Source organism: Astatotilapia calliptera, chromosome 22 (genome assembly GCF_964374335.1).
Source record: "Astatotilapia calliptera chromosome 22, fAstCal68.1, whole genome shotgun sequence".
NCBI lineage: Eukaryota > Metazoa > Chordata > Actinopteri > Cichliformes > Cichlidae > Astatotilapia > Astatotilapia calliptera.
Window position 1 is genome coordinate 3670387 of NC_137442.1, and position 16494 is coordinate 3686880.

Below are 16494 nucleotides of genomic sequence, written 5' to 3' on the forward strand. Positions count from 1 at the left end.
TTTGAGTCCAGTTATTGTCTCGCTGCCTTCTGTGAGTTACTCAGCCTCTGTTTTGTGTGCTTTAAATCTCAGACTCCTGATCTCCACCTCATCCTGACAATTAGAGATCCTCAGCTAAGTCTCCACCTGCTTCACCTCTGCCACCACCAGCTTCTAGACTCTTCTCTGCTTTGGTGCTTCATCAGAGTTTCACTGTCAAATAGTTCATTAATCAAACATCAGTAAATCTTCACTTAAACTTGATTTAAATGATCTCTGTTTAAACATACAGATGACACCCTGCTCTTTAATTTTACTTATTAGGTTTTAGATCAGATCAAAATGTAGATCATAAAACAGCTTTGAGACTAGAAATTATGAAGAGCACACAGATAATCTATGGTTGACATGACCTCAACATCTTATAGAGAAATATTTAACATGTGGATTAAAAAAATATATTTAACCATTTTCACTGCACATTACACTTGATGTGTCTGTTTACATTTTTATTTTGGTCTGGTTTTACAAATATTACAAAATCTTAATTTTTTAATGTGCATTTATTAAACTCACAGAGTCAAAGAACATGTTTTCTCGGTACGTTTTTATTCTTTTAAGAGTTTGAAATATCAGCTTTACAACAGACACAAAAGGATGAAACTAGAGGAGATTGTTGCTCTGATTGTTGTCATTATGAGATGGAAACATGACTGTTTGATGCTTTTTTAAAAATCTGCAAACACAAAGAAACAGAGAGAAAGAGGAAAAACAGCATGAAAGACTCAGTGATTGACATCAGGACTGGGGACACTGGTCTCTCCTCAGTATCTCTGAGACCAGAGACTGGGAGCCCTGGGTGGCCTCACAGGTCACAGAGCCCACCTTCCCCCACTGGTCTGCAGTGAGCGTCAGGGTGCTGCTCCAGCTGTAGAGGCCGTCATTCTGCAACACTCCAGGAGTCCTGCTCTCCTCCCCTCTGATGCTGCTGCTGCCACTGCTGTCGCTCGTCTTCCAGGACAGACTCCAGTCTGAGGGGAAGCCCTTGTTGGCCACACACATGAGCGTGGCCTTCCCCTGCTCCAGCTCCTTGTTGGAGGGACCCAGCACCTTCAGGGCGGGGCGGGTATCACCTAGGAAACACAAATCAGCTTAGAGGACACGAACCACAATTTGAATTTCTCCGTTAAGAAGTTTCTGTCAGGTGTTTTTTCTGCTCCACCAGTCATTCACTCACACATTGTTTCACTTCCCTTTCAGAAACCTCTCATGCATATCAGCACAGAGAGAATCATCACACAGTTTGAGCTGAAATATGTTCAAACTACACTGGAAATAAAAGAAGCAGATGTGGAAACATTTACAGCAGAAGTTTGGCTTTAAAATGATTAGAAGTCTAAATCATGGACGACTGAAGAAATGAGTGGACACAAGCACAGAGCAGCTACTCATTCATATAGATTTGAAATGTTATTGAACAGCTCACATGATTTCAAACTAAATCTGAAACATCTGACACGATAAAAACATCAGAAAGCAAACTTTGACTCATCCAAACAGCAGCTGATGTGGTGGAAATTTACAAACTAATCATAAGATGATGAAGTTTACTCTTGTCTACATTTTACTGTGACAGAAATGTAGATTAAACAAGAGAAACTCGCAGAGCTCATCTGAATTAGTCCAGTAAAAAGGACAAACATCAAAAACTCAATTATTTTAAATAAAAAAAATACTTTTGTCTCATCTAAGCAGCCTAACAAATAATTATTAAATAAAATGATACAATATTTAATAATAAACACAGTTTAATTAACTTACGTCCAACATCCAGTCTGGTTCCTCCACCAAAAGTCCACCACAGTGATACAAACTCATTGAGGCGCCGTACAAAAACCTCTGACTGTAGAGAGACACGGCTCTCTGACTCTAACAGACTGAATTAAAACTAAAAGCTCTCAAGACTTAACCAGATGTATGTATATGTAAAATATCCTCAAGTCCACTCTGATGTTTTATATCATTTGTTAATATTCATTTTAACATTTATTCTGAAGCTAACTTTGTTTCTTCATGAAAATTTATGTAAAAATTATTTTACCGAGTTTTTTTCTGGCACACTGAACAGAAAAGTCAAGATAATTACAAGAAAGAAATCTGTTAAAGTAAAAGCGGTTTAAGTTTGACTTACTTCCAACATCCAGTCTGGTTCCTCCACCGAACTTGTACCACAGTGATACAAACTCATTGAGGCGCCGTACAAAAACCTCTGACTGTAGAGAGACACGGCTCTCTGACTCTGAAACAAACAAACTCACCAATATGAATTCTTTAAATCATAATTTCACGACATATTATTATTATAATTATGAAATAAAAATGAAAAAAACACAATAAAACAATTTTCCAAAAATGTAATTTGCATTTATTTTAGAGTTTTTATCCAGTTTTGGTCCTCAGTAACCAAAAGGTTATGGCTGTGATATATTGTGTATTTTAGAGTTTGAAAAAATCTAAAATAGTGCTGTCAGCGTTAATCTTGTTAAAATGACGTCAACGCCATAACCACATTAAGATCAAACCTGCACCACTCTTTTGGTCCACTGCAGTGTAGCAGTCAAAAGAAAAGTGAAGTGGCCACAAATGGCCAGGAAGATGGCGCCGAGTATGGCAGCCTCGTCGCGAGCTCCCCCAAGCAACGGCTTTCTTCTGTGTTTAATTTTACTTTTCCTTTATTTTTTCACGAGCAGCACTTGTCTCCTTGTGTACGACCGACAAACCTTACTGGACATAAAAGACGGTCTTTCTTATAACTTTCCGGAGTTCAAGTTTTGCAACACGGACGCTCCGTTTGCAGACCCCCCATTCATCTCACCTGAGACGCCTTTGTTCTCTGGCCCTGGAGGCCGCAAACGCCGACGCAGAGGGAGAAGATCTGGCGTTCTGGTTCGACTGAGACGGCGCACTTACAGACCACCGTTACCCAGTTTATTACTGGCTAATATGCAGTCTCTGGAGAACAAGCTGTGCGAGCTTCGGGCACGGATCTCATTCCAGCGAGAGATGCGGGACTGCTGCGTGATCTGCCTCACAGAAACCTGGCTATCGGACAAAGTACCGGACTCCGCAATACAACTGCCGGGGTTCTCTGTGCACCGCGCGGACAGGTCACAGGATCTTATTGGGAAAAGCAGAGGCGGTGGTGTGTGTTTCATGATCAACAACAGCTGGTGTGATTATGCGAATGTGCACCCGGTCAAATCCTTCTGCTCACCGGACCTGGAGTACCTGTTGATTAAGTGCCGGCCATTCTGGCTACCGAGGGAATTTACAGCAGTGATTATTACGGCTGTTTACATTCCCCCACAAGCCGACACTGACCGTGCACTCAGGGAACTGCACAGCGCGATCAGCAGTGAGGAAACCGCACACCCAGAGGCAGCGTTTATCACAGCCGGAGACTTTAATAAGGGAAACCTGAAGAAAGTCTCACCAAAACTCCATCAACACATCCTTTTCAACACACGTGGAAACCGGCAACTCGACCACTGTTACACCTCTTTCCGGGATGCGTACAAAGCCCTCCCCCGCGCCCCATTCGGCCAATCAGATCACTGCTCCATCCTGCTCCTGCCCGCCTACAGGCAGAAGCTGAAACAGGAAGCTCCAACCCGGAGGGCGGTGCACTGTTGGACGGACCAATCGGAGTCTGCGCTGCGGGACTGTTTTGATCACGCGGACTGGGAAATGTTTCACGTGGCCGCCAGAGACATTGATGAATACACAGACTCAGTCTGTGGATTTATCAGGAAATGCGTGGAAGATGTCGTCCCATCCAGAACAGTCAAATCCTTCCCAAATCAAAAACCCTGGATTAACGGAGATGTTCGCGCGGCACTGGCGGCACGGAGCACCGCCTTTGCCTCCGCGAACACATCGGACTACAAACACGCACATTACCAACTCCGGAAGACGATCAAAGCAGCCAAACGTGAGTACAGGGACAGGGTGGAGCAACAGTTTGACAACCCTCGGAGTATGTGGCAGGGACTAAACACGATCACAGACTTTAGAGGGAAAACCAGCACACCGCAGACCACGGCCTCTCTGTGTGAGGATCTAAACGTATTCTACGCTAGATTCGACACAGCGAACACCATGAGACCGGACAGTGTGCGCACCGCGGATGACGTCAGTGCGCACACTGTGTCTGAGGAGGATGTGCGGAAGTGCTTCAGGAAGGTGAACGCACGCAAAGCTACTGGTCCGGACGGGATTCCCGGCCGCGTCCTCAGGTCATGCGCGGCTCAGCTGGCTGGAGTGTTCACGCACATCTTCAACCTTTCCCTCTCTCTGTCTGTAGTCCCAGCCTGCTTCAAAATGGCCACCATCGTCCCTGTACCCAAATCCTCCACCATCTCCTCATTGAACGACTGGCGACCTGTAGCCCTGACCCCCATCGTAAGCAAATGCTTCGAGAAGCTGGTCAGGGACTTCATCTGCTCTGCACTACCCGACTCACTGGACCCTCTACAGTTTGCATACCGCCACAACAGGTCCACTGATGATGCCATAGCCCTGACACTACACACTGCCCTGTCACACCTGGAGAAGAGAGACACGTATGTGAGGATGCTGTTTGTAGATTACAGCTCAGCATTCAATACCATCGTTCCCTCGAAGCTGGACAGGAAACTGCAGGATCTAGGACTGAGCAGCTCCCTCTGCAGCTGGATCCTTAGCTTCCTGTCTGACAGACGCCAGGTGGTCAGACTGGGCAGCATCACCTCATCCCCCATCACACTGAACACTGGTGCTCCACAGGGGTGTGTACTGAGCCCTCTCCTGTACTCACTCTACACCTACGACTGCACAGCCACTAACAACTCCAACATCATTGTGAAGTTTGCGGACAACACTACAGTGGTGGGTCTTATCACCAACGGTGATGAGACGGCTTACAGGGAGGAGGTCAGCGCCCTGACCCACTGGTGTCAAGACAACCATCTCACCCTCAACGTCGCAAAGACAAAGGAGTTGATAGTGGACTTCCGGAGGTGCAGAGAAGTACACACCCCCATCACCATCAACGGCGCTGCTGTGGAGAGAGTGAGCAGCTTCCGGTTCCTTGGAGTACATCTGGCTGAGGATCTTACGTGGTCAGTACACACAAACAAAACAGTGAAGAAGGCGCAGCAGCGCCTCTTCTTTCTCAGGAGACTGAAAAGATTCGGCATGAGCCCCCGCATCCTCAGGACCTTCTATCACTGTGCCATTGAGAGCATCCTCACTGGATGCATCACCACCTGGTATGGCAACAGCACCGCCTACAACTGCAAAGCTCTCCAGCGAGTAGTGCGGTGCTCTGAACGGATAATTGGAGGTGAGCTTCCCTCCCTTCCCTCCCAGTGTGCCTGCACATGTGATGTGACAATAAAAGTGATTTGATTTGATTTGATTTGATTTGATTTGGATAGAGCCCAGAGGGTTAATGCATAAAATGTATAAAAATATTATTGATTACAGGGTAATACATTAATGTTAATAGCAACTGTAAGCTTTTTACTTTGAAGTAAGAAGTATAAACAATGCTGTTACTGCCACGGGACCGAGTGGTCTGTACTGAACTGAACTCAGGCGCAGAAACCCAGAGCAGAGACAGCAGATGGTTTAACAATAATTTATTAGGCCTAAGCGCTCCAAATGTAGCAAGGACAAAAAAACCCTAAACCTGCAATTCTGGCTTGGAGGCAGAATAAACAGAGAGAAAAACAGATAAACACCATATACACATTTAAGTTCAGGTTTTAGCAGAAATAACACGTTACAGTTAGCATGTAAGAGATTTGGGAGAAAATTCTTTACAAAAACATAATTTACCAGACACTTTTATTAGTGACATACGTATCTATTGACATATAACAGACAATTTAGCAAAGGCTAACTAACATCTGGGCAATAAAAAACAGAGCAGAATGTAAGTTTGTCTTTGTGACAAACGCTACAATGTTGATGCAGGTGGAATGAGAGACATAAATAAAGTGCAATATGCAGTAAAGGGAACAATGTGCACTGATGTCAGATAGAGAAAAGTAGTGAAGTGAATTTGTTCAATAACAAGCAAAAATCTAATACGTTTGAAACTGACCACTAAAAGCTAACCAGAGGTGTCAAAAGTACACACATTGCAAGTTTAGATACTCGGGGGTCTGACCGTTGTTGTACGCTAACAAAGTGCCAACATAATCAGTGTAAGCAAACTAGATGATTCCTAGAATTATATAATTATTAACAGCAAATTTACACATGACAGACTCTGTCCCAACCTTTATGATCCACTTGCAAGGTTTCCACAGTCGATGATCCATGCAGGAACGCATTTCCGCCTACTGTAGAGATCACGTGTTTCCGGTTAGCATGGAGGTCACGTGCTTCCTGTTACTGTGGAGGTCGCAATATGGCGCTCCCCAGTGGCTGCAGCCCTTCTCTGTGCATGGGGCTGCACGCTGCTAACACGTTAACGATCTAACTGCGCTAATGCGTTGACGCCGTGCAGCCAACGCACGGGGCGATCTGCGTTAACTCGCTAAGAGAGATTTGTAGTGTTAATGTAGTTGTGGCTTCAACGTCATTTAAACAAAAATAACGCTAACAGCACTACTCTAAACATTAAAATGTACTTTCAACCTACATTCACTAAACTTCAAACTGCATCAAAAAACTATTTTGTGTGTACTCCCACACACAGGTTACAAACGATAAGGAGCAGTTATTACACACTACATCACAAAACCTGTTCAGGGCATGAAACTCAAGTCTGTCCAGTGTCACAGGTTGTCCTGTTATTCTACAAAACATATACAAATGTGAAGTTAAAACAGAGATGAATGATTCTGAGCTGTGGTCAGGTTTAACTTTTGCATCCTGTGGTCAGCATTGTACATCATTGTGAATCACTGAAAGTGTGTTTCACTGAGTGAGTTTTCTAAAAATCTAAAGTAAGTTTTACAAATTGAACCTTTCCTCTGAATATTTTTTAAATGTCCTTCACTTTTGAGGCCCTGTTTACATGTGCAGGCGTCTTTTGGAAAACAGACTTTTCTATTTATTCTGTCCTGCTTACATGTTAACAGAACTTTAGTCCAAGACAATCCAATACAAAAAGCACATGGCCCAAAAATCAAAAGAATGATAATCAATGAAGTTTCAATGAAACTCCAGAGGACGACCCGGAGGTCGGCAACACAATAGCCCATGATCAAATAGTTGTGGGGGTCGACAGCTTAACAGTTATACCGATGAAACTCTGGGGGCAACCAGGAGGCCTGTGGTGGCGAACTGCATACAAAGCGGTGACGTCGTTGGTGAGGCCATGGCAGAAAAGCCCCCAGTGGCTTGGCTACACACACTCTGCGCAGGTGCATAACATTGGCTTGGCAGGCGTCAGGCACGCTGAATGTCACGGTAGAAAGGAGACGAAGCAGAAACGGCAGGCGTGCAGTCCACTGGCAGCTGCAGCCGCAGTGGGCAGAGTAATCCAGCAACTCCCGGGCTTGGATCGTCTCCTTGGCTCGGACCAGATAGCAGATCAGCGCCGAAGCCGACGGGATCTCCAGCAGTTCGGGATTGCCGTGAAGAATCACCTCCATGGTGTTTACTCCCACCAGCTTTGTCCACACATCCGAGGTGCCAGAGATGTATGCTCACAGGTTCCAGAGACGGTGACACCCTCCACGAACAGCATCCACTGGGTCCATCTTGCGTCAGATCGTTCTGTCACGGCAGGGTGTGCCTGTGCTTTTTTGATACAGGACCCAAAAGCAGATAATGACAGAGGAGTTGCAGGTTTCAGCAAAAAAAACGAGCCTTTATTTGGGTTGAGGGCTGAACCAAAAATGAAAACTATGAAAAAACTATGAGAACTGTGACAACGGTGACAATTGTGGTGGGTATAACAGACGACCTGACAATGACATTGGCAGGGCTCGTGGGATGAGCCGTGTGGAATTTAATGAGGACCCAAGATGCAGGCAGCTGAGATGCAGGGGAGTTTTTATAGAGAAGGTGGAGGTACAAACAGAAATGGCAGAGGAGTGGAGGAAACTGAACAAAACCTAAACTGGAAAAAACTAAGAAAACAAACCTGAAGCGCTAACGAACACAGAGAAGTGGGAGCAGGCAGGCACAGAACAAAACCCTAACAAATGGTAAACCTTAACAAAAGATATAACAGAATAAACAAAGAACATAGAATAATATAAATACACACAAAACACAGAGTCGTCAGACTCAGGACCATGACAGACATACAGAAAACACACCGACTTAAATACATACGGCGGACGAAAGCGAAAGCATTTGCCAAGAATGTTTTCATTAATCAAGTGTATGAAAAAAATACACACAGGTCCTTTTCTGTCACCATGGGTACCTACGCCTCCTCCATTGCCCCTGTTACCTCTGGTGTCCCCCAGGGGTCTGTGCTGGGTCCCATGCTGTTCTCTTTATACTTGTTACCCTTGGGCCGAATCTTTTTTTTTTTGGTCTCCATTCTGCCCTTCTTCACAAACTACAGCTCGTTCAAAATGCGGCTGCGCGTCTTTTAACTGGAACTGGCAGGTTTGAGTCTATTACTCCAGTTCTTTCCGACCTGCACTGGCTCCCTATTAAACTTTGTATTGATTTTAAAATCTTATTGCTCACTTTTAAAATCATAAGTAACACCGCGCCCAGCTATCTTACGGATCTCCTCAGCTTTTATACCCCAGGGAGAGCGCTTAGATCAGCAGGCCAAATGCTCCTGGTGCGACCTAGTTCTCGGCTCAAGACCAGAGGTGACCGCGCATTCGCTGCTGTCGCACCTTACCTCTGGAATAACCTCCCTCTAGCTATTTGGGTGTCTGATTCAATTCAATCTTTTAAATCTCGATTAAAAACTTATTTGTTTAGCCTTGCTTTCCGCGCCTCCTAGGTGTACTGTAAGTTATCTTTTTCGCTTTATTAAGGAGAGCAGCCATTTGGCTTTTCTACCTTTAAAACCCAGAAAGCAGCCAAATGGCTGGTAGGCTTTTAGCTAAGCTTTAGCTTCAGCCAAGTGGAAGCTAAATTGGCTAGTCATTCATATGTAAATTAGGTTGTTACCTGGGAATTCTGGAGGGAGGGGAGTGGGGGTGTGTGGATGAGGAGGTGGACGAGCTACTAAAAGCTGTGAACTTCCTTTTGTGTTCATCTTTGTCATGGTCCTGCGACCATGACTCAGTGACTTTATGTTTATGTACTTATTGTTATTGCTTTCATTATTATTCATGGCTGTTTTGGGATGGTTTGTGTTTGGGATTTTGGATACTGGGTTTTGGGTTTGTGCTCCCTCTATTGGTCCCTGGTGTTAGTGTTCCCCTGTCTCGTCAGGTTAATCAGGTCCAGCTGTGTCTCCCACCTGTGTGTGATTTCCCAGTGTCTCTCTGTGTATTTATAGTGTGTGTTTGCCTCTGCTCCTCGTTGCGTCGTCTGTGTTCATCCTCTGTGTTACCCTGCGTACTCTGCATTTCTCCGTGAATCCCCTGCGTGCTCTCCCTGCTGTTCTCCCTTCATGTTCAGGTTTGCCACTCCCTTTGTGTAGTTTCTCCCAGTTCAGTTCATCCTTAGTTCTGTTTGCCATCTCCACTTTATGTTCAGTATTGTCAATAAATCACCTTCACATCTGAGTAAGTGCTGCATCTGAGTCCTCCTTTCCACTCTTCACACGGCCGCTGCCCCGGACCGTGACAGTCTCGACGCGACCACGAGATGGACCCAGCAGCGCTTAATCCGTCCAGGGAGCTACGGGAGACGCTCATCGATGCCACACAGGAGCTGATCGATCTGTGGCTGGAAAGCCCGGGTGGCACGTCCCAGCGCGCTATAGAGAGGCGGCTACAGCGTCTGGTGACCGGTCTCCCATGGCTTCTGGACTCGCTCTGTTCGTGGGAGCGGGAGTTTCTCCTTTTGGACCTCGGACTTCACCCCCCGTCTGCTTTTACTTTCGAGCAGCCCGAGTCGGTGAGCGAGCGACATGTTCTGGCTTCCCCAGATTCCGGGACTCTGTTTTCTGGGGCTATTCAGAGCGGGATGGGAGACTGTATGGATCGCTTACCTACCTTCGTGGTAACGGATCCTTCCCAGGTAGGCGTGTACAGACCCGCTGCAAAACTGACAGACTGTGTCTCTGCCGCTCCTTCTGAGCCAGGACTTTATTGCCATTCTCCGGCTCAGTTCTGTGTCCAGCCACAAGCTTCCCAGTCTGTAGCTCCACCGTTAGCCTCTCTAAGGGCTCAATTACCCGTTCTGCCGCCGCTCCAGTTAGCCACTCAGCCACCACCACCGCTAGCATCGCTACAGCCCACAGTTCCGGTAATGGCTGAGCCACAATTTTCGCACTGTTTTTCCACCGCTGTTTCTGAGCAGGGAGACAAACTGTTTCATTATGGACCTGTTCCTCAAAAGCTGGCAACATTTGAGACTGTTGCTCACTCCGGGGCTTCCCCAGAGGCTGGGTTACTGCCCTCAGCTTACTCTGGACCCCTGGAGGCTAAGATGCCAGCTGTGAACTGCACCGGGCTGTCACTGCCTGAGCAGGGTCAGTGCTCTGCACAGCTGCAGCCCTCCGTACGCGTGCCTGAGGCCCACGTGCCTACTGGTTTTGTTTCATGTGTGCCTGAGGCCCATGTGTCTACTGGTTTTGTTTCGTGTGTGCCTGAGGCCCACGTGCCTCCTAGTTTTGTTTCATGTGTGCCAGAGGCCCACGTGCCTCCTAGTTCTGTTTCATGTGTGCCAGAGGCCCACGTGCCTCCTAGTTTTGTCTTGCGTGTACCGGGGGCCCCGGTGCCGGCTGGCTCTGCGGCTGTTTTTGCTGGGGGGCCCGAGGAGCCCGTCCAGCCTCCTGCTTCGCTAGCTGGGGGGCCCGAGGAGCCCGTCCGGCCTCATGCCACACCGGCTGCCACGTCGGCTGGGGGGCCCGAGGAGCCCGTCCGGCCACCTGTGGCTGCTTCTCCACCTGTGGCTGCCTCTCCACCTGTGGCTGCAGCGCCGCCTCCTGCAGTACCATCACCTGCAGCGCTACCACCTGCTACTGCCACGCCTCAGCCTGAAGCTTCAGCCTCGCCTGGTTCTGGTCCAGCTTCATCCTCACCTGGCCCAGCTTCGGCTTCAGCTACAGCTTCATCCTCGCCTGGCCCGGCTTCATCCTCGCCTGGCCCAGCTTCATCCACGCCTGGCCCGGCTTCATCCTCGCCCGGCCCGGCTTCAGCTACAGCTTCATCATCGCCTGGCCCGGCTTCATCCTCGCCTGATTCTGGTCCAGCTTCATCCTCACCTGGCCCAGCTTCAGCTACAGCGTCAGCTTCGCCTGGCCCAGCGTCAGCGACGGCTTTATCCACGCCTGGCCCGGCTTCATCTCCAGCTTCATCCTCGCCTGGCGCGGTTTCATCCACGCCTGGCCCGGTTTCATCCACGCCTGGCCCGGTTTCATCTCCAGCTTCAGCCTCGCCTGGTCCAGCTTCAGCTTCTGCTTCAGCCTCGTCTGGTCCAGCCTTCGTGTCTGCAGCCTCGTCTGGTCCAGCCTTCGTGTCTGCATCCTCGTCTGGTCCAGCCTTCGTGTCTGCATCCTCGTCTGGTCCAGCCTTCGTGCCCGCATCATCCTTGGCCACAGCATCCTCATCTTCACCCACAGCGCCTGGTCCAGCCTCAGCTTCAGCGTCTTCATCAGCTTCGCCTGGTCCAGCATCCGCCTCAGCATCCTCATCAGCATCGCCTGGTCCAGCTTCAGCATCCTCATCAGCCTCACCTGGTCCAGCTTCTGCTTCAGCTTCATCCACGCCTGGTCCAGCTCCAGCTTCAGCTTCATCCACGCCTGGTCCAGCTCCAGCTTCAGCTTCAGCATCCTCATCAGCTGCTTCGCCTGGCCCAGCTCCATCATCTTCCTCGCCCGGTCCGGCCTTCGTGTCTGCATCCTCGTCTGGTCCAGCCTTCGTGTCTGCATCCTCCTCTGGTCCAGCCTTCGTGTCTGCATCCTCGTCTGGTCCAGCCCTCGTGTCTGCATCCTCGTCTGGTCCAGCCCTCGTGTCTGCTGCGGCTTCATTATCTTCGCCTGCTGCAGCCCTGGTTTCCGTGCCTTCAGCCTCTCCTCGCCCGGCCTCGGTTGGGTCTGGAGCTAAACGGCCGTTTTCTAGGCCCCCGGACCGCCATCACCTGAGTGGCCACCGTTGCCTTCCGCATGGCCGGCCCCCGGACCTCCATCGCCTGAGTGGCCGCCGTTGCCTTCCGCACGGCCGGCCCCCGGATCGCCATCGCCTGTGTGGCCGCCGTTGCCTTCCGCACGGCCGGCCTCCTGAACTCTTTACGCGCCGCCGCAGCCCCTTTCGTGGACGGCCTCCTGAACTCTTTACGCGCCGCCGCTGCCTTCCGCACGGCCGGCCTCCTGAACTCTTTACGCGCTGCCGCAGCCCCTTTCGTGGACGGCCTCCTGAACTTTTTACGCGCCGCCACGACCTTCTTCGTGGACGGCCTCCTGAACTGTGCTTCGGACTCTGCTCCCCTGTGAGTTTTGTGAACCTTTGTTTGGGACTCTGGGGCCTCCGTCCATGGTCGTGGCCCGGTCCCTCCGTCCTGGGCCCCCTGCCGCCTGCCCGGTTCTGGTGGTGTGTTTCTGTGGCTGTCGGGGGCCAGCCCTTGAGGGGGTGTACTGTCATGGTCCTGCGACCATGACTCAGTGACTTTATGTTTATGTACTTATTGTTATTGCTTTCATTATTATTCATGGCTGTTTTGGGATGGTTTGTGTTTGGGATTTTGGATACTGGGTTTTGGGTTTGTGCTCCCTCTATTGGTCCCTGGTGTTAGTGTTCCCCTGTCTCGTCAGGTTAATCAGGTCCAGCTGTGTCTCCCACCTGTGTGTGATTTCCCAGTGTCTCTCTGTGTATTTATAGTGTGTGTTTGCCTCTGCTCCTCGTCGCATCGTCTGTGTTCATCCTCTGTGTTACCCTGCGTACTCTGCATTTCTCCGTGAATCCCCTGCGTGCTCTCCCTGCTGTTCTCCCTTCATGTTCAGGTTTGCCACTCCCTTTGTGTAGTTTCTCCCAGTTCAGTTCATCCTTAGTTCTGTTTGCCATCTCCACTTTATGTTCAGTATTGTCAATAAATCACCTTCACATCTGAGTAAGTGCTGCATCTGAGTCCTCCTTTCCACTCTTCACACGGCCGCTGCCCCGGACCGTGACAGTCTTGATGCATTCTCAATCATCCAGGGAAATAAATCTCCAAAAGTCACCAACTTGGAGTGTTTCAGTTTGCCATCTTAGGGAGAAATCAACACACATGGGTGTATTTCCTTTGTTGCTGAGATTTATTGATAAAAACAGTACAAAAAACCAACCATTTGTACACATATTTACAAATGGCCTGCTGAGTGGTGCACGGAGCATGTTCATTGGTTCATGGACCTCCCTGAACTAATGGCATTTATTGCAATTGGGTTCCATCTCTAAATGACTGCTGGTCAGCAAACCTGAGAAACCCACAGATAATTGGAACTATGGCACGAAAGTGCTTCCAAGACATCATGCAACACCTACGCTTTGATGACAAGTCCACCCGCAGTGATCGAGCAAAGACTGATAAGTTCGCTGCAATTTCCAGTGTGTGGGGATCATTTGTCACCAACTGCATCACGTGCTACAACCCTGGTCTACATACCACAGCTTTTCCCATCAAAGACTCGGTGCTGTTTCCTGCAGTATATTGCAAGTAAACCTGACAAGTTTGGGATCAAGTTTTGGGTGGCTTGCGACCTAAAATCCAAGTACATTTGCAATGTCTTCCCATATCTTGGCAAGGACCCCAATCGTCCCACTGGGGAGAGACTTTCTGAAAATGTAGTAATGAGAGTTGGCTCACTCTCATGTAGCTGGGAAGAAGGCAAGAAAAGAACAGTTGCTTTGGACACAACCCTCCACACCTAGCCCTGGAAAAAGAGCCATGTGTCAAGATGACAATTGCAATAAATGCCATTAGTTCAGGGAGGTCCATGAACCAATGAACATGCTCCATGCACCACTCAGCAGGCCATTTGTAAATATGTGTACAAATGGTTGGTTTTTTGTACTGTTTTTATCAATAAATCTCAGCAACAAAGGACATACACCCATGTGTGTTGATTTCTCCCTAAGATGGCAAACTGAAACACTCCAAGTTGGTGACTTTTGGAGATTTATTTCCCTGGATGATTGAGAATGCATCAAGATGAAACACAAAAGGAAGTTCACAGCTTTTAGCAGCTCGCCCACCCCCTCATCCACACACCCCCACTCCCCTCCCTCCAGAATTCCCAGGTAACAACCTAATTTACATATGAATGACTAGCCAATTTAGCTTCCACTTGGCTGAAGCTAAAGCTTAGCTAAAAGCCTACCAGCCATTTGGCTGCTCTCCGGATTTTAAAGGTAGAAAGGTAGAAGCCTGGGGGTGCTACTGTTAATATTTATAATGTTTTAACCTTCAGCCTTTTGGGTTGTGCCTACTACGCCTGGTGTATTATTGGTTAGTTATGTCACCCGCCTGTTAGTATATTTTATTTGTATTTTGTATTTTGTATTTTGTGTTTTGTATTTGTATTTATTATTGCTGTAACTCGTTCTGTGAAGCACTTTGGCATACCTGTGTTTTTTTAAATGTGCTATATAAATAAAATTGTATTGCATTGTATTGTATACAGGAGGTGATATGGGGAAGTGGGAACAAATGGGGAAACAGCTGACTGACATTAACATAATGACGGGACAGGAGAAGTGAACCTAATACAACGAACAAAGAACACAAGACTCAAAATTAAAATAAAACAAAAATAAAACAGGGAAAATGGCCAAAAAATACAATAAACAACGAAATAGCACTAAAATACACAAAACACTGGGTCTCAGACCCAGTACCATGACAGTGATACCCTAATCCCATGGGGCATGTGGTCGTCTGCGCACCCACTGAGCTTGAACTGGCACCCTGCACAGTCCAGACTGGTCAACACTTAGTATTATATTACAATGTAGGGCTCAGGTTTGCTCGTGAAATATTTTCTTGTCTTCTCCTTCAGCTGAGATGTTTTTTTAAGAGGATTGCAGAAAATGTCCTATTTAAAAACATACCTATGTATGATTGTAACCTAACACACGAGGTTACAATCATACATTCACTCAAAAATATAATTATACAAAATCTGAAATATCTTTCTAACTAATAATAAAATCAGTTGATTCACCACCAGATCAAGATAAAAAGAATTGAATTTTTCATAGAAGGAGGAAGAAATGTTCTTTTTGAAATAATTTACAGTGAACATCATCAACAGCATCATCAGATCGATCCCACTCCCTGTTGCAGTCATTTCCATAGAGAGGCACTTTGCATCAGCAGCACCATGCTCCAGTGCTCTGGGAGAGTTTATAGTCCTGAGAGTTGAACACTGGATGACTGACAGCTGTCCTTCATCACAACAGAAGCCACAGAAATCCTCCTCATCAAAAACATGACTTTGATCTGCGTCCTCATCTGGACTCTCCTCTGCTGCTGCTTCACAGGTAAAGTCCAGAGAATCAAACTCCTCTCCTCTATCAACATCTGTCCCTCTGAAATGAAGCCCACAAAACCATGAAGCTGCTTTATGTTTTTGTCTCCGTGTCCTCAGAGTCCAGAGGACAGATCACAGTGACTCAGCCTGGAGCAGTGAGCTCTGCTGTGGGAGCATCTGTGAACATCAAGTGTCGGACCAGTCAGGATGTTTATGTCCATAGCAACAATCAGCGTTTAGGCTGGTATCAACAAAAGAATGGAGGAGTTCCTAAACTGCTCATTTATCGTGCTAGCACTCTAGAATCAGGGATTCCAGCTCGTTTTACAGGCAGTGGATCAAACTCTGACTTCACTCTGACCATCAGTGGAGTCCAGGCTGAAGATGCAGCAGTTTATTACTGTCATGGGGAATTCAATGTTAACAGTCAGTGGTTGTTCACACAGTGAAAAACAGTCGTACAAAAACCTCCCTCAGTCAGACTGAACAGAAACTGAAGTGACTGCTGCAGCTGGAAGATACTGCAGAGACTGATACAGTTCACTGAGGACACACACACACACACACACGCACACACACACACACACACACACACACACACACACAGTCTAACCCTAAATGTTAATGTGGGTTTGACTCAAAACATCAGACTTGTGTCCATCCTGACGAGCTCGCACAGAAGAACATGTGAAACACAAAACAGTTGATACTGTGAGTCAGATCTTTGATGAAGAAACTCTCCTGTAAATATTCAAACTGGGAAGTAGTTATTAAAGGAGAATATTTTAGTAAACTGCAGTACTGATATATGTATGTATGCAGATTGCTCAGCTACATTCTTGGTCACAGAAATATTTCACATGATTTGATCTGAAGATTTAAAGTTTAGTTCATCAAGTCTCTAACTTCATCTTTGTGAC

General features: G+C 47.4%; 1 protein-coding gene across 1 annotated transcript; it reads right to left on the bottom strand.

Annotated features, from left to right (window-relative positions):
* Positions 1-569: 569 nt before the first annotated feature.
* On the bottom strand, positions 570-7628 carry LOC113015151 (immunoglobulin kappa light chain-like). Its single transcript, XM_080296476.1, has 3 exons — positions 7389-7628; positions 1801-1882; positions 570-1112 (listed from the first exon to the last, which is right to left on the bottom strand). The coding sequence occupies exons 1-3, from the start codon at positions 7626-7628 to the stop codon at positions 778-780; spliced, it is 657 nt and encodes a 218-aa protein (XP_080152602.1). The 3' UTR covers positions 570-777.
* Positions 7629-16494: the final 8866 nt, after the last annotated feature.